This window comes from Podarcis raffonei, chromosome 6 (assembly GCF_027172205.1).
Source record: "Podarcis raffonei isolate rPodRaf1 chromosome 6, rPodRaf1.pri, whole genome shotgun sequence".
Taxonomy (NCBI): domain Eukaryota; kingdom Metazoa; phylum Chordata; class Lepidosauria; order Squamata; family Lacertidae; genus Podarcis; species Podarcis raffonei.
Window position 1 is genome coordinate 44361398 of NC_070607.1, and position 18848 is coordinate 44380245.

Genomic DNA, 18848 nt, shown 5'->3' on the forward strand with positions numbered 1-18848 from the left:
GACTCACAATGTAAACTAAGTCTGGGCTACCCCCACTTTCTAATTTTTTGTTCTCCCAATTAATTTAGGGACAGGAAAAGGAAATGTTGAAGAAGCAGAGAAACTTCTTAAGCCTTACTTGGCTCGATATCCAAAAGTAAGATATATCTTAAATAGGCCTGATATGTGTACCAATGTAATATCTTACTGTAGAAAGATGATTAAATGTACATGAAAATTGTTGCCAATGTTTTTTCTTTATTTATTCCAGGGATCCATATTCCTGTTTTTTGCAGGGAGAATAGAAACAATAAGAGGCAATGTTGATGGAGTAAGTAGTTTGTTTTTATCCTTCACATACCTTCCTTGGGGCTTAAGAAATCTTTGGCCTTATGATCACAGTTCCTGGTGGGTTTTGCTCTCTGCAGCACAGTACTTGGCTACAGTAAGAGTGACAAATGGATGTTGGGCTGAAAGAAGTAGAAGGGCATGCAACTTGGTTGACTTGCCAGATTTGATAAGAAGGATTCAATAAAGATTGTAAGCAAATCATGGTAGAAAAGCAAGGCTATTTGCCATCTTATTTTCCACATGAACCTGACCCATATATAAAGGTCATCTTCAGAGGTCCTTCTCCACTGTCGCAACCCTGTCATTGGATGAGATGCCCTTCAGTTGTAATGTCTCTGCTGTGGACTACCTTCCCCACCTGGTGCAGAGCCTGACATTTTTTCAGCATCAGGTGAAGACCTTTTTATTTGCCTAGGCATTTTAAATCATTTGAGCCTTCTGGCTTTAGATTTTGGACTGGTTACAACTATTGCTGCTCTGCTGTGTGAGTGTAGTGGTGGGTTTTTAAACTTTTATTATTTTAACTTCATGCAAGCCTCTCTGAGCATTACAAGTAGAATATAAATACTTGAACATAAATAAATGGAGCATCTATTATTGTTAGGTACTGGATAGAAACAACACTAAATTACTACTAAACTGTGAATTGGCTCTTGGTTTGAGAACCAATATGATGTGATAGTGTTTTGCTAGGACTTGGCAGACGCAGATTCAAAGCTGCACACCTCCTCGAACCTCACTGAATGCTTTTGGGTTAGTATTTTCTCGCTCAGCCTAACCTATCTCACAGTGTAGGAGGTGTGGAACAATATATGCCCCCTGAACTACTTGGAGGAAGTGTAGCTTCAAATTGAATTAAAAGTAAGAAATAACATTTCTAAGCAAAGTTATTGATATCTTGTGCCATTTCTGTCTCCCCCTTTCCACGGAGATACACACTGTCAGAATTGATTGTAGTATGTGATTGATACAGTAGTGTATGGCTTCTGGCCTGAGTGCATGCTTGACAAGGATGTTCAAAAGCTGCGCTGACATTTTTGAATGAGGGGTGTAGTCCTTTAAGGTTTTCTTTTGATTTTCTAGGCCATCAAAAGGTTTGAAGAATGTTGTGAAGCCCAGCAGAATTGGAAGCAGTTTCATCACATGTGCTATTGGGAACTCATGTGGTGCTTCACATACAAACGTCAGTGGAAGATGGCATACTTTTATGCAGATCTGCTCAGCAAAGAGAACACCTGGTCCAAGGTGAGTACAAGGAAGATGTGCTGACGAGCACATCTGATAAAGAAAGGTAATGTTATGGTGTGATTTGGATCAATCAGTTTTTGAGTAGACTTATTCCAGGTAGACATTAAAATATGATTGAAAGGCCACTGAAGATATAAAACAGTGCCATTCCTAGTTGTACTTTAGCAGCAGACACTTTGTCTTCTTAATCAAGCTCAAGTGGCATATGCTGTTGCATAGAGCCAGAGTCCTTGAGAGGCCTGCAGCTTTGGTCTTCTCTCTTGTTCTGAGCTGTTCAGTAAGCATATGAAGAGAAGCCATGTCTGCTGGCTCATTTCCACTGTGTCCCTGATTGCTATCTTTTTAATTTCCCCCGAAGAAGTGATTGCTTTCCACTGAGAAAGTTTAGGGGCTTCTGATGGAAATTGTCTCCATTTTTATACATTTGGTCAGCTTAACCTGTCCAGGTCTGCCTTTTGTAATATCCCAAATCTTTCTCCTCCCTTCAAGCAGCTTGTTTTGATAATAAATGTGTGTTCAATTTCCTGTGTAGGAATCCTGTCTCGCTCAGATAGCAAGATGTGTACTCTTGTGTTGTCTAGAAAAAAAAGGCTCACATTTGCATGAAATTTGAAAGCCTTCCGTGCTTTTGCTTACTCTTCAATAATTGGGTAGTTTTTCTGTTCTCTGCTTGACTTGCTAAAAGCCTTTCTTTGCTAATTCTGATTGGATACACTTTCAGTCCAAATAAATGTCTCACAGCAGAACCAACTGCTGCTTTGGCAAGAGAAATTCCGGTTGGCTGTGGGGTAGATGTTCTGCTTCTCTTTTGTTCTGAGACAACATGTGTCTTCATTTTGAAGTGGCTTGAATAAATGAGTAGTTAAAACCGTATAAGTTTGGGCTCCTTCTTATGGTAAGATATTGAGCTGGGCAGTGTAGGAATCTTGTATTATTATACTTGGTCATGTGTGTTTCCCATTTTTATAAGTTTCTTCCCCTTATGCTTTTTAAATGCTATGTAAATCAGGATTTTCTTACAAAAATTCAATTTTACTTTTTCATGGGATAATGTGCCTGGCAGGGTAGGGGTGGGGGTTGTGAAATATATTGCTAGTGGGTCTTGCTACCTGATTTGGACACATAGAACATATTAGCCCTTTTGACGTGTTATAGTAAATGCAGTTGCCGCAAGGCTTAGTTCCTACTGACAATGGGTAAACCTTTGTCTTGACTGTACCACTTTAGACTACAAGTGAGTGCTCACATGCCTGAATGCTTTTCTTTACAAAAATTGCCCACACATAGAAACTTAGCCATTTCCCTAGTTTCATGTAGAGATTGTTGTTTTGTATGAATAAGCATTCAGTCTTTTGCACCTCCATCTTCAGTCTGAAATGGAACCATTAAACATAGATTTACCACTTTAGGTGAGGACAAAGCCTAAGAATAGCCTGCTTTTGGGGCAGGGCTAGGCAAATGGCAGTGCTGTTGGATTACGATTCTAGACTAATGGTGCCTTTTTTGAGCCTATAAAAACAATGTTAATCAGGATAGATTCATGCCATCCTCAGGAGTGAGCAAATGAATAGGAATGACCATAGTCATGTACTTTTGACTTAACTTCCTTGAAACCAAGTGCCCAAAAGCTGTTCCTTGGTGTAAGATCTGTTTTCTGCAAACACACACACACACACAACTGTAAAAGCAGGGCTTTTTTTCAGCCAGAAATCATCGGAACTCAGTTCCAGCACCTCTCAGGTGTGCGCCATTGCCATAATAAGAGAACAAGGGAGGCATTCATGGTGCATTCCGGCACCTCTTTTTCTAGAAAAATAGCACTGTGTAAAAGTATGTATCTGTACACACATCTTCTTTGCAAGTAGAAAAACTTGGATACAGAAAGAATTGAGTTCTAGTATATGTTTCTGATGTATTTACTTCCCTATTCTGCTTCGTTTTGGTTACAATATCCTAATGCAAGAATATATGTTCTAGGTAATTTCACTTCCGATAGTATAAGGCCATATCCCTTAAATGTTTCACCATGCTGTCTTAGATATTGAAGATGACACAGGAATATAAATTACAAGAAGGATTTTTAATCATACGTAATTTTCATTTTAGGCTACATACATATATATGAAAGCAGCTTATCTCTGTATGTTTGGACCAGATGATCATAAGCCTTTTGGGGATGATGACGTTGCACTATATCGGTAAGATTACCTGAGTCTTCACAAGGTCTATATATTGACTGAGATTAGTCATGAAAGAAATACCCATTGTATTCAGCCCTGCTCTACACCTAAAATTGTAACTTTGTACATTCCTCTGTATTTAACACCAAGCCATATTTTCATTAATGGTCAATGGGATAATTCAACAACATTTCTTGAATATAGTTTTAAATCTCTCCTACTACTTGAGGCATGGGAATCCTACCCACAATAACATTAACTGAATCTCTTCTTCTGTGTTACATGGGATAGAGGGTCAATATTAAATGTATATGGAGGAACACATGAAAATCTTAACATTTCTATATAGGCTACGTTCTAGCCACAGAAGAGATGCAAGTTTCTGCACCCCAATTTTGCTCCGTCCTGGCATGCAACAGGGTGGTCACAGTGTTAAGGATGCATGTGAACCAGACAAGGCAAGCCCTTAAGGAGGGCATGAAGAAGAGCTGGAAGGGTTGTGGCCTATGGAGAAGCCTGCAGGAAGCATTTGGTGGTCTTTAACTCTGGGGCAAGACATGGGGTGGATAATTTGAATTGGATGTGCCATTACTGCAGCTGATGTAGTACCATCCTCGGTTATTTGTTCTAGGAAACTTGGAAGTGCCAGACTCCTCTAACTTCTGCAGCTGCCACAAAGTGCTTTTAAATTACGTACAGGTTTAAGAGGCACTGAGATGCATGTCTGATTCTGTTACTAAGCAGCTGCCCAGAGGTCAGGTGTGATGTAGGAATGGATGTCTCCTCCATGAATGCAGAGCAAGCTGTCTAGTTATTCTATGATGGTGACATTTTGATGGTGCTGTATTCCTCCTCCACTACCACTGTCCTTCTTTCTGTTTTATGTTCTTTTAAATACCTAGATGTTTGTGTGTTTGTTTACAATCAGGCAGTAGACACATTTTGTTAAAGAAAATAAGTACTTCTTCAGAGCTGATCATCTTTAGAATGGAATCTGCTGCTTGACAATGCATATGGAAAAATATAGGGGAGAGTTTTCAGTTCTGATATTGTCTTTCTAGTTCAGAGGGCTGCAGTATGTAGTAGATAAAGCAAATGAAATTTTGTATGCTTCCTTTCATCTCCCCCACACCTCACAGGGCTGTGCCTAGTTTGAAACTGAAAATAGCAGGAAAGTCCCTGCCTACAGAAAAGTTTGCAATTCGGAAATCCCGCCGATATCTATCCTCAAATCCGGTTCCACTTCCTGTACCTGTTTTGGTAAGATGAAGAGGCTTCCCCTGCCCATCCATTGCTTAGAGATCTCATTATTTATATAAAAACTTCCCTGGTATTTCTTTTTTAAATGAAATGGTTGTGTGTGGGGGGGGGAGAGGCTTGAAATGCTCCTGTCATGGCAGCTAATAATGGACACTGCGTGTGCATACTTTCATGCATATGCTCTGCTGTACCAGGGAAAAACAGGTGGGTGGATCATGTGGACAACAGCCTAAGTATATAGAAATGTATGCATCCAGTTGCATAACACATTGTGGATAAACCATATTTTTATGGTTCTTTAGATTGTCCTGAATACCACCATTTGGTAGCCAAGCCCCAAACCAAAAGTCCTGTTTGGAATGCATTTTGGCTTGCCTCCTGATGAAACTGAGTGTGTGATGATTGTCATTTATCCGTTTTAGACCCCCTAAGTAGTAGCAGTTGCCAGGACATTGTCCTGTTCGCCTCAGACATTGTGGTAGATTGCAGTGTTTAGCTGGTGATAACATTGCAGTGTTTAGCTGGTGATAACATTGCAGTGTTTAGCTAGTGATAACATTGTAACGTTTTACTGGTGAGTTATCGCAATGTTGAAAACCAAATATCACCCAGCTCTTACACACATTGTGATTCGCGATATATTGCCAGCTCAAATATTATGAAACAATTATTACGATGTGAACTTCAAACCAGTTTTGCATGATATATTGATAAATCACCCAGCCCTAGCCTGCATCCAGTGATTATGGCTACTGGGAGCAAATAAGCACCTACATTACATCTCTTTCAGGTCAAAGTTAGTGGAGTCTAGTATTGAAACATGTGATTCTTGCAAGCCACCTTGACTTCTATGTGTCCTCCTTTTTCTGCTGAACTTGCACCACAAACACAGCAGATGGTGCTCTTTAACAATTCTCTCCATTGAGGAACTGGAAGTTGGTATTGAAGCTATTTATAGCACTCTGTTAATAGTTAATTGTGCTAGGTCTATTTGGTTTGGATCGAAACCAAAGCTGGAAGCTTCTAATTTAAAGTGGGGGGGATATATTTTGTACTGCAATTTTTATTTTTATTTTCTTCAAATCCCTGCTAGAATGATCTTGACAAAAACACAGTTTCTCCATTCAGTTACAGAATTGTTCAGTACAAAATATATAAAGCTGATGTACAAGGTGATGCTGCTTCAGTTGAATCTGTTCAGTCTAATCTGCCAAGACAGGAAGAAAAGTAATGTACAGGGTGGCCTAACCCAGATAAAAAGTAGGTAAGAGGAATAAATAGTATAGGATCAAATGTTTTGCTTTTTATTTGTCCAAGGAGACTACAAACCTTGCAATTTTTCAGTCATTGCATACCTTTCCATAGCAGTGGGTGTTCAAAGTAGATAGAAATAAAATGGAACACTTTCTTGCACATCTCGGCATAATTGGGGGTGTGGCTATTGGCATTCTCTAAGAACAAAGGAATTCAGCTAGGCTGGATGGACAGGCTGAACATTGTTTTCAGGGAAAAAAGGCAAGGCCTGAAATCTGGCAAAAAGTGTAGCAGTTCAGTTGGTCCAGCAGTAGATACAATTTTCACTGCTAACTACGTGCATCATGCACATTTTTATAACATTCTGATCTTTGAAAAAGTGGTTGTAAAATATATTTCAGAGGTTACCTAGTTCACAAGCATTATTATTATTATTATTATTATTATTATTATTATTATTATTATTAGTGCTTTTTTCTGGGGGGATGCAGGGGGACTCATACCCCTAAACATTTTGTAAATCTAAGTTTGGCCTCATTGAGGGGCCTTATTTCAATATGAGTAGGAAAATGAGAGTACCCCTAAACATTTTTTTTTAGAAAAAAACTCTTCTTCAGCATTTATGCATACTCTTTGAACAAACTGAAGTATACCAGATCAATCACCTTTGTAATCTTTACAACAACCCTGTAAGGTAGGGCAATATTATCCCTATGTTGCAAGTGGAGAGTGGGTAGACTATGACTGAAATATGGTGGCTTGCCTAAGAACCACATTGTATTGTGGTTGAGGTGAGATTCAAACGTTAAGTCTGCTGGTTCATAATTTAGTCAACCTGGTATTCAACAACATCTGGAGGACTACAATTCCCATCAGCCTCACCCAGCATCAGTCAATCATTTTATTTGTATGCCGCCTTTCCGAAGTGCTCAAAGCAGCTTACAACATATTTTAAAAAATAACATAGCTATCAGCCTAACAAAAGTAGCCATAAACAATAAACAAAACATCAAAAAGTACGCATCTAAATTGAACAATTTCCACATAAATCATAAGATCCAAAATAAATATATAAAAAATAATATCAACGACAGGAACAATTGCTCCTAAACAATGCCCCAGCATGTCCTGTGGTCAGGGTTATGGGAGTTGCCAGTGGTGTTCTGTTGTACAGCATTGTTTTGGTGCCTCCTGCAAGGCAGGACCCAGTGCAACCCCACCAATCCTGCTACCCTAAACCCACCTCTGGAGTTGTGGTAGTCCACAACATTGACAGGAACTTTGCAGCTACCCCTGTCTTAGTCTGTTGAACACTTCCCCCATGTTAACATCACTTGCTACACTTCTCATTTGAATTTTAAATGGAAAAGCAGCTGAGCTTCATTTCTGTGTCTCTAGTCAGACCATTGATAGGGAATGGAGCCAGAATATTATGATCATAATAGAGCTATGTTTATTTGGGCTACAAATTATAGAAAGGAGAGGCTTTCACTAGATTTTTTCCACAGAACCCTGAGTTCTTTTAAGTATTATAGCCAACTAGCTTCAAAACCCAAATGCAAATATGGGAAATAAAGTTTAATAGCCCATTAAATTCATTATCTCATGCTTCCTTGAGGTCATCACATGGCACAAATAGTCCTAGTAGTTCCATCTTCTCTGGTTCCTTTGGAAAGTTCTTTCTGTTCCTTCTCTGCTTGCTTCTTTTTTGTGTTATTCACTCATATGCTAGGTAAGATCTGAAATAGAAATACCCATATAAAAGTTTCAGCTACTATATTCCTGCTTACCCACCTCTGCTATCCTATTGCTCTCGCGATTTCACTATTGATCACCTGTTTTTAAGGTCCAAACTAGAAAAGACTGGAAAGAATTATAAATGTATGTATATTTATATTTATTCATATACAGGCAACTTCCCACTTATGCAGGGATTACATTATGGGTCCTCGCATGCATAAGTTAAATGTATGTAAGTTGGGTACACCCTCTAAAAGCCTTAATTCTAACACTAGCTTGATGGGAATTTAGAGGGGGCTAGCATTCACAAACTCATAACAATATTAAAGGGGATATATGTGGGCGCACTTGTGCTAATTCAGCATTTATTAGGAGTAATGTTAGAAAATGCAACAATATTATGTCATGGTCATCAGGTGGTTGAAATGAAATGTGACAAGAGTGTCAGTGGAATATAGGCCATTATACTTCAGTTCCAGTGTAGTAATTAAGTACTCAGTGATTCAGATCAAACTTCCTAGAATCAGTTTTCCAGTTGGCCCCATATTGATAGCAGCTCCTGGATTTTGTGATTACATGTTACACAGGTGATCTCAGCTTAGCAAAAGAGCAAACTAAATGATGGTATTTATGTCTGATTCTTACCATTAATATTAATCAGAGCCAATATGTTACTTGCCATGGGAGCTATTTGCTTCTCCCCAGGAATTTTTTCCTTTACTGAGTTTGCATACCAATATCACAAAAAAAATGTCCTGTTGCTTCTTTCTCTTATCCTTTGGCTGAGTTGCTAAGGACATGAATGTTCACGAACATTCTGCACCATCAGAGTGAATGAGTCAGCAAGTTTCTATCTGGTCAACTTGAAGCTTCCATGATAAAACAAAATAGTTCATTTTAGAGAGAGCTTGTGCAGACCAAAGGTTGTGAGAACCAGTATGAGTATGTTGGAAAGAAGGCCTAGGAGGTAGGGTGACTGAAGAAGAAATGAAACCATGGAACGAGGAGCAGGAACCTTATGAAAAGGTTGGTAGAAGAAGCATACTTGAGACAGAGAGAAAAGGGATTCTGGAGAAACCATGAGAAAGAGGATCTCATATTTCTTTGGGACAAGACGCTATGATGAGAGAGAGAGAGCAGTGTTGGTTTACCTAGTAAGCTGAACAGAGATTTGAAATCCAGAAGGCTAAAGTGTGGATAGTGTAGGCAGCTGGCTAAAGCTATCTTGATTTTGAGGGAATTATGAGTGGGGAAGGTTGAAGAAAGGAGGAGCCAAGTTCAAAATGAATATTGAAGGAAAATAGTCAGTGAATGAGGGAGGCCAAATCCACCACTGGGAGGTAAGAGGTGGGGGGGGCAGAAGTTACAGTCTTGCAGTGTTGTAAAGACAACAAAATGAATGAGTTGGCTTTCTGAGGAGTTAAATGGTTCTGGAGGTTTTTTGTCTGTTTTTGCTGAAACTGCCTAACTCTGCTTCCAGAATATTTGAACTAAACCAGCTAATTGTTTGGGCTTAACACCTCTAGTTTCCAGTAACTACATTTCTCTACTGCTGTAACAACATGCTCTACTCTGTGATCGCTTCTAGGAGATGATGTATGTCTGGAATGGTTATGCAGTGATTGGGAAGTGTCCTGACCTGACTGGCGGTATGTTGGAGTGCTTGGAAGATGCAGAAGCAGCCCTGGAAAGGAGCCCAGGTAACTCATGTCTAATTTCAGAGGGTGTGGTCCGTGAGAGATTGTGGTTGTCCGTCGAGTTGTTAGATGGTAAACCTATTAGCCCATTTTTATTTAATCAGCAAGTGGATTATGGGTCAATGAGTTGATGATACAGATGGTAGCAGTATTTTTACTGTTGCTTTGGCCTCCCCTCCCCAGTTACTACCTTATTAAATTGGGGGGGGGGGAATACGATCATATTTTTCCGTGTATAAGACTAAAAAATAATGCCAAAATTAGGGGGCATCTTATACATGGGGCCATTTCCCCTCATTTTCTTAAATCTGAGTCCCCCAAAATAGGAGGCGTCTTATACATGGGGGCAGCTTATAGACAAAAAAAATACAGTAATCACTTCCAGGAATATATTTACAACTATTTTTAGATTTGGATGTAAGTTTGGGAAGTTGACTTTTCTTGACAATAAATTGACTGCCTTCAGTCAGTCTCTGTGTTGGGAAAAGTTGACTACCCTTTAAGGATGCAGTGGTATAACTGCATGTATGTGGGTCAGCATAGTGGGGGGGGGCGAGTTACAAGAAATAAATGACTCTGGCAGTACAAGGGACACAGGACTTTTGAACAAGATGCAAGGGGAAATATGTATGTATGTCTCAAGCAAAGCTCTTTTTTGCTTAATTATGTTTGGTTGTATTCAACATAAAACTTGTAAGTCGTTCCATCAGCACAAAAATTTCTATTTGCACAATGTTGTTGTTTGTTGTTGTTTATTAAATTTGTATACCACCCTTCATCCATAGGTCTCAGGGCAGTTCACAAGATAAAACTGCAATATAAAAGACACAAAATACATAATAAAAATAAGAACAAAAGCAAGCCAATAATCCCCCCTCCCACAACACATTTAAAAGGGCATTGGATGCCAATAAGCCAAAGGTCTAGAACTTCTTCCCACCCCCATCTGGTCTAATCTGCATAGCAGATTTTGGGAGTGTACAGGTTACATGATGGAGGAGGAGAGAGTGGGAAATCCCACTGCACTTGCAGTAATCCTTCCACCCTTTGTTTTATCTTAGAAGGCTTCCGATCAGTAGCATGTTCTTGGCTGCTACATGCTAGTTCTAAACAACACTTGGTTTTATTTTTAATTGACCATTGGTTGATGACATTCTAATTTGACCAGTCTGGGATTTTTTTAAAGCTCAGATATTTATTTCAGATACACCAGTTAATGAAACCTAGCAATAAGGAATGCCTCTTTACAGCTATTGGTTTCCCCTGCCATTCTCTTTTTGTCTTCACACATTATCAAAGGTTGGATGAAGCAAAGTTGTACTCAGAATAGATCCATCAAACTCAAAGGATAACTTAGTCATATCCATTGATTTCCATGGGTCTGCTCTGAGTATAGCATAGGCAGGTGCAACGCAAAAGTTTCTTCCCAGTGCATCAAACTACATTTAGCGAAAAGGAAAGAAAAGGAAAAAAAGTGCATTGTCGCCTGGGCCTTTCTGCAGTACAGTATCTTACAAGGAAGTGCTCTCTCTGTAGGAAGTTTTGTACCTTGTGAAGTAGGACTAGATGACCATTGGGTCCCTTCCAACTACGATTCTATGATTCTATAAGTAGCAATTGCTCTCAATGGCAATTGGAGTAAAAGGGCCACAGCAGGGTATCCTGTAAGGCTGCAAACAAGCAAGGCGCAAAGAACTGTATATAGCCAATTATCAGTCAGACATGACAAACTAATGCCCAACTGGATACTTAAACCAGACAGGAAAGGTCACTATCTTCCCAGACTCTATTTTTGGAGACACCTGTCAGCAACACCCCCCTTTTTTGCTTGCATGACTAGACATTTTTTTGCCTCTCCTCCCTTACATCATTTAGCTTTTATGTGGAGTGATTTGGGTCAAGCACACTTCATTTTCTCCTTCAGCCAACAACTTTAGGTCCTCTTGTAGGCATTTGTGTGTCACTGCCTTTTATCTACAGATAACATGGGTTAGCCAGAAGCAACCTCCTTTAATCTCTTGCTAACCAGCAGTCACTTCAGTTCAGTAAAAAAATCCCTCTCTCAAGTTTAAAGCCTATGTTACTTTGGATCCCAGCAACCACTGCCATTTCCCCCATAATTAGTGACAAGAGGCAGTAGAAACAAACAAACAAAAAACGTGGTGATTTATGGTGTATGTGTGTCACTGATGTAACTGCATATTCTCATCACACATCTGTTCTGTATTTCTTTTCAGCTTAAACTGTGCTAAACATCAGTTGTACTATTCAATCCATTAAGCTTTCCTTAAGGATCATTGTGGAGAAATCTCAACAGGCTGATACTTAGATAACATGCAGTGGGATGGTTACTACTTTAATTATGGTCACACTTGATGTATGGCATAGGGCAGCTTTCCCCAATCTAGTGCCCTCCAGATGTTTAGGACTGCAACTTCTATTAGCACCAGCCAGCAAAGCTGTTGCAGTTCAAAATGTTTAGAGGGCACCAAGTTGGTGATTGCTGCTGCTGCGCTCTCTCTCTCTCTCTCTCTCTCTCTGTGTGTCTGTGTGTCTGTGTGTCTGTGTGTGTATTGTGATGGAAAAGTTTCTTTCTCCCCCTTTTCAAAGTTTACAAAATTGTCTCAGCTCAGCTCCCTGTTGCTTTATTTTTCAGCTACAGATTTGTTTGTTGATGATCAGTGTGTAATCAAGTTACTGAAAGGGTTGTGCTTGAAATACCTTGGCAAGATTTCAGAAGCAGAAGAACACTTCACTTACATTCACTTAAAGTAAGTGTCCTAACTAGAGAAGATGACAGCGCAGTAAGAAATACTGAGCCACATCAGCTTATCAAAACCTGTGAGGATTTCTCATTGGAAAGTGATTCTATAGAGATGTTTCAAAATTTGGCGTAGTTAATGGACAACCATGCAGTTATATAATTTGTTGTACATTTCTGTATCTCACTATGTGCCTAAGTGTTGAACTTGCACCTCTGAATGTTCAGGATATAACAGAGGTCAGGATTATGCCTATGTGGCACAATGGAACTCAGCACTGATAGTGCTCTTTACAGAGGCAGTCTGTCAGGAGTGGGACAGCAGTAAATCACATGACATCAGTAAAGTTAACTCTTTATTCAAGAAAAGGTCAACTCAGGAGGCGAAGCCTAGTGAGCACAGCAACTCGTCCCATTAAAATGGGGGGTTCCCCAACTGGCACCTCCCACAATTTCTTTGCATGCAACCAGTCCATGACATAGGCACATCCAACCCACAAAGCAGGTTCCAGTATTCTACAAAAATCCTCAAACATTGAGGAGACCCTCCTCCTGTTCCTCTGCTGATTGACAGAAGTGTATAGGAGAGAGGCTGCCTGCATCTGCCACATGAGTGGGTAAATGTGTTTTGGCCACTTTGGCCCTGCCTACCACTGCTATGCAGGCCCCAGAGGGTTGGCCAGGCCTCAGTGCAGCCTCAGGTCAAAAAAGGTTAGTCATCCCCTGCCCAAGTTGAATAGAGACATAACCATCATACCACAAATTTTGCCAGAAACACAATTTAGCTGTGTCCTGGAGCACAAAAACTATATAACCAGCCCCTGCAATATATTATATATTTGTACAAACATGCAGATGCGGATCCATAGTTATATCACACATATATGACTACAGTGGGGGTCACTTATTTAATTGGCTTCCTTAATCAGCATATCTGCCCTGACATCATGATGTCGTTTCATGCCAGTAATGTATTAACTATGCTGAGAAGTGATGAGGTCAGCACCCAGGAGATTCGGAATCTGTGGCTGATTTAGATATTGATTACAAGCTGAGGCTGAAAATGTAGAAATCCATCTGCACTTCTGGAGCCCCAGTTGTATGACCTGATGCTCTACTCTTCAAAATAGAAAATGAATGTGGGAACAGTTGCATTTCCTGTGCTTCGACCACTCCTTTACTGTCATAAAACTTTACATTGAAGCAAGGGTACAGTACATGTATCTGTACACAGAATTGCCCTTACTCTGCAATTCTGTCCCCAGACTGCAAGATAATATCAATCCCAATTACAGATGAACATGGGACACTCCATGTTCTGTTATTATATGGTAAGGAAGCTATAACTGCATTGACTTGTTTCCTGAAAATTAAGTCTCTGGCCAAGCCTGTGATGTAACTCTGAAAGCCCCATGTGCAGGTGCTTGTAGGTATTATGTTCAAGTAAGGATCTTGAGGAGCCTGAGTGATGCCATACAAGAATGGCCATGGGATGTTCTTCGGTGCCAAAAATGTAGATTATTTAACAACCTAGGATACATTGAAACAATGTGAATCATTCGTGTCAGCACCAAGTGACTTTATTATTTGATTGTAGGTAAAGCTGTTGTTGTTCATTAATTGCTATTTCTTCTTTAAAGTGAAAAGAAGATAAAGTATGATCATTATTTAATTCCAAATGCACTGCTTGAACTTGCTTTATTATACCTGGACCAAGATAGAAGAGAAGACGCTGTGAAGATCCTGGAGAGAGCAAAGTAAGCCTATAATAAACACTTGATTATTAGAACTAGATAGAGCAGGGGGCTGAAACAGTGGTAGTTATCTAAGTGGAGTGTTGCAGAGTTCCGTCCTGGGCCCCTTGTTATTCAGCATCTGTCTAAACAACTTGGACAAAGGAATTGAGGGGATACTCATCAAATTTGCAGATGGCATCAAGCTGGGTGTGGTAGCCAATGCCACAGAAGACAAAAGCAGGAATCAATGTTGCATTAACAGATTGGAGAATTGGGCCAAAACTTAACACACTGAATTTCAATAGGGACAAATTTAAGGTTCTACACTTAGATAGGAATATGGCATGAGTTTTGTATGCTTGTGTAATACTTTTCTTGAATATTCCTTTCTTCCAAACGTTTTCTCTGTGGAAAAAGAGAAATATTAATGTTGTCATTTATCCTGAGCTTGTTTTCTAAATTACTTAAGAATCTATTTCCTCCCCTCTTTAGCCAGTAGGGGGAGAATAAGTGACTAACATGGAGCAGGGGAGAGCCAATGGGCTTGGCGAAGAGAATGTGATCATGCTGACTCTTTAACAAGGCTTGCTAAAAAATATGGGGGTGGGGGAACCAAGACTTGCTTTAGCTGACCTAAATCTACATACTAGCACAACCCAGGTTCTGAGACAGAAGAGAAGCCAATAAAAGCAGCTGTAAACACACACCCTAATTCTGTCTTCATAGGTTAAAAATAACAGGTGCAATTCAGGTACTTTTTTCAACACTGATTGTGGGTTAAAAAAATACAGGCTGCATTTTGGAGACTACTAATTTTGCTATCACAAAATGGATTATAAGATAAATAATGTAAAACTGAAAATCTGGATTCTTTTCTAGTTGTACCCAATGGTGCCTTAAGAGTTAGCAGGAAGTACCTGATTTTTCTTCTTCCACCATACCCCATAGTGTTCTGGAGCATCCACTTCAACCCTCTAAAGCATCCTTGAAGGGGGGGCGGGGGCTACCAGTGAAAACTAGTTATTTCATATTGCACAAACAAAAGTGCTCTCTACTAGTAAAAAGTCAGAATTGGATACCCTTCTTTAAACACCTCACATTGTATGTGTAGTATACCAAGCTTTTTATGTTAAGTTTCTAAACATGTTCACTTTCTCACTTTAAAAACTGCCATATCTATAGGACTTGATCATATCAAGGCCAACCTGTCTACAAAAATAAACACCAAGCTTTATCATATTATTAATTAATTGAATGAACTTAATGTAGAGTTGAAAATAAAATTCTAGGGCCTAATACGTTAAATATTTTGTGTCTTGCTGCATTCACCACTGAAGCTACCTTCTTAGCTCCTTGCAGTGATATCTAGGAAGACGTATGAGACGCTTTTGTTGTGTGAGATCCCTGCCCATTTCTCCATTTTCCTGGCTGCTGTAAGCAGGAAACTTGTAATGTGATGACACTGCATCCCATTATAATTACTCCTAAATGAGATTGTAAGGCGTGCACTTCCTATGGGGATGCTACTTTCAGCAGTGGTGCTGTGGCCTACACAATATGAATCCTGACAGAGCCAAAATGAGGTATTGGCTAGTGTGCTGTACTTGGGTTACAAAGTTCTATAGTCTAACTGCAGCATTCAGGTAAAACTCTCAGGTTAGCTCTTGGGTCCCTGCCGAGGCCCCATGCCATTCCAAGTTTTCTTCTAAGTTTGTTTAAGATTTAAGTTTGTTTATTTTTACCTTGGGCAGCAACTGGGCTGGCTGAAAAGACAAGCTGTCCTGTCTTCCTTTAATGTCTCTGGGTCCATAGTGCAAAAGCATTTTTAATAGGAAAGGAAGAGTAGCGGGGGTGGGCACGGCTAGTGGCCAGTCAGCTTTGGGGGGTGGAGGTGTTTTGCATGTTCGTTGGGGTGCTCTCTCTGAGCATCATCAGTTTGTTCTTGTGAAATGGACATTTTGTGATGCCCATGACATCTGTTTTTCAAATGTTCTCCTGGGCCCAAAAAAAGTTTGGGATCCCTGACCTCACCCATTAGACTGTTGCAAGGATGAAGTGGATAATCCCTGTGTATCCACTGAGTGCCTTGAAGCTGTCTCTGAGACAGAGTGTATGCTTTGCATGAGGATTCAGTCCAAAGCATCCCCAGTTTAAAGGGGAACTTGGATTGCAAGGCTGTGAAAGATCTCTGCCTGGGATCCTGGTGAACCTCAGTCAATCAAGACAGATAATATTGCACTAGACCAATAGCTTGAATTTTGTATAAGGTGCTTTGTTTTTTGATAATACTTTGCAGTATTGCTTAAATGTCTTATTTTTGTATTTATGTACTCTCTGGGTTTATTTTGTATTGAGGGGGAAGATAGTTTAGATTTCTTTTCTCACTTTATATGCACCATAAAAGACCAACATAGAGTTGCCTTCATGTGTGTGTGTGTGTGTGTGTGTGTGGATCCTGAACTTTAGATTTATTCATTTTTTGCACAATGGTCACTTACCGGTAATATAGACTTGCTGTTTTGTTTTCTGGGCTGGGGGGCAGGGATGAGTAAGCATACATTTTCCAGGGAAATGTTAATACTTGGAACTACAAAGAGATGCATTGTCCTGTTCTCTGTGTCTCTATTTCAGAGGAAACAATGAAGACATTTGTGAATTAAGTTTGGTTTTTCTACCTTCGCTTTGTAAAAATTGTTCTTTTAAATATTGCAATACAATGATGATGGGGAGGTGCAGTATTTAAGTGCCTATCACAATATATCTCTGTTTTGTTTTAGGCAAAATTATAAGAATTATTCCATGGAAACAAGAACACACTTCAGAATTCAAGCTGCTTTGCACCAAGCCAAATTGTCTCCAGAAAATGGTGTTCTGGAAGCGGAGGTTCCATGTTAACTTTTAAAAAAGAAATCTTGTTTGGTATGCAAACTGCCACAAGAGGACATTACAGGCAATAGTTTTAAGGTGGTCTTTGTCAAGTTTAGCACAAAATGTATTTAATTTAAAAATACTGAGGGGTTGACAAACCAGTATTTCATTCCATGACTGTTTATAATATATACAAATGTGACTTATTTACTTTATAAGTTTTTTAAATAAGATTTTCATGTTTGTTAATTTGGCAAAGAATATTTAAATGGATGAAATCATGAATTCTATAGAGTTGCTGACAAATACCTAGATCACACTTGGTTATGAATATAACGTTTATTTTCTACATAGACTGAATTTTTAAAACTGCTTTTTAAATGAGGTAATAATTTTCCTGATAGAAGGAACAACCAGTTAATAACCTTTGATTCAGGTTTAATATTATAATGTACTATTCTTTAATCTCACTTTCATTTTTTCCTCTTCTAATGTATTCTATTTTGCTAACACTCAAGATGCCAACAAATTACCAATGCAGCCAAAATCCAGTTGCTTACTAGTTTGAAAGAGTTATCAATGTTGAAATAACAAAAGTAAATAAACCGGAATCTCTCTCTTTCTGAAGCAAAAGTCACGTTTAGACTGCATTAAGAAAACTGGAGTCTTTTAAGAAGTTTAGTGTTGGTTTACTCTTTTTGTTAAGCAGCACACGGTTATTTGATTTCCCTGCCTAAAGTGGCATATGATTTGGAACAGGGATTGCCAGCATGGTGCCCTCCAGTTCTTGGGACTCCAGCTCCCATCAGTCTCAGCCAGCATAGCCAATGGCCAGGGATGATGATGCAACATCAAGGTGCCAAGTTGGCTACTCCTGTTTTAATATTCTACTGGAAGCATTGTGAACATTCATAAGCCATTTTACAGTACAGGATTTTTTGAACTGGAGCATGTCCAGTTTGGATTAGCCATATCATTTGGGAGAGTGTTAATCATGCAGTCCTTCCTAGCTGCTGGAACTCTTTTTTTGTGTGTGTGTGTGGGGGGGGGGAGGTCTGCTAGAAATTTAGAGAGCACCAATGACCTATTTGGCAGATGGTTGGATTCACTCTCCCCTTCTTACCAAACATTTGATTAGTTCCATCAGTGGCTACTATTTTGATAGGACTGCACATATTGATCAGCCTCTCTGTGGTACTACAGAATGCCCATAGGTTCTGGAAGTCACCAATTTCCTGGAGCAGGGTTAGAAGCTACATAGCAGAAACAATGTACCCACTATAGATTTAAGGTGGCAGGAAGTTTGACACATTCTGTTGTACAGTAGGGGGATGATTTGTTACTGCATTTCTGTTACTTGCAGGACTTTCTTATGGAGTATGTCAAATAGATTTGTGTCATTTCAAATTTCACCTTTCTTTAGTTTCAGTAGAGAACTGAAAACATAGATTTCACATGTGGCTGATTTCTCTCAATGCAAAACTAATATATACCAGAGAACCCTTTCGCTGACTAGGCATTATTAATCTTTTCTCAATACATTATACTAAAAACTGTTTATATTGGGTGCAGAATATGTGTACAGTGCAACTATAAAAAGCACAAAATCAAGCTAGCTGTTCTTCGTATTTTTGTTGTATGTATCATGTCTTCCCTCATACTCTCCCTCCCCTTCTTTTCAAAATACCCTTCTTACTGAATAGACTTCCAGCAGCGTTCAGGAAAACCTAATTGTTGCATTGGAGACTGTTTGAAATCAATGGAAATGACAGCT

General features: G+C 39.4%; 2 protein-coding genes across 3 annotated transcripts in view; one reads left to right on the forward strand and one right to left on the reverse strand.

Moving 5' to 3' along the window:
* The window catches only part of TTC39A (tetratricopeptide repeat domain 39A), a 43694-nt gene extending 26070 nt beyond the window's left edge, over nt 1–17624 (forward strand). For both annotated transcript variants that reach the window (XM_053392474.1, XM_053392473.1), the window contains exons 10-18: nt 69–136; nt 251–310; nt 1414–1575; nt 3685–3776; nt 4898–5018; nt 9601–9712; nt 12366–12480; nt 14111–14227; nt 16984–17624. In XM_053392474.1, coding sequence (XP_053248449.1) covers nt 69–136; nt 251–310; nt 1414–1575; nt 3685–3776; nt 4898–5018; nt 9601–9712; nt 12366–12480; nt 14111–14227; nt 16984–17101 — 965 coding nt within the window. In that variant the 3' untranslated portion in view covers nt 17102–17624. The remainder of the gene's footprint in view (nt 1–68; nt 137–250; nt 311–1413; nt 1576–3684; nt 3777–4897; nt 5019–9600; nt 9713–12365; nt 12481–14110; nt 14228–16983) is intronic.
* The window catches only part of RNF11 (ring finger protein 11), a 35697-nt gene continuing 31305 nt past the window's right edge, over nt 14457–18848 (reverse strand). The window contains exons 3-4 of the mRNA XM_053392475.1: nt 16705–16828; nt 14457–14611 (exon numbers count right to left, since the gene is read on the reverse strand). Of these exons, the coding sequence (XP_053248450.1) occupies nt 14534–14611; nt 16705–16828 (202 nt within the window). The 3' untranslated portion in view covers nt 14457–14533. The remainder of the gene's footprint in view (nt 14612–16704; nt 16829–18848) is intronic.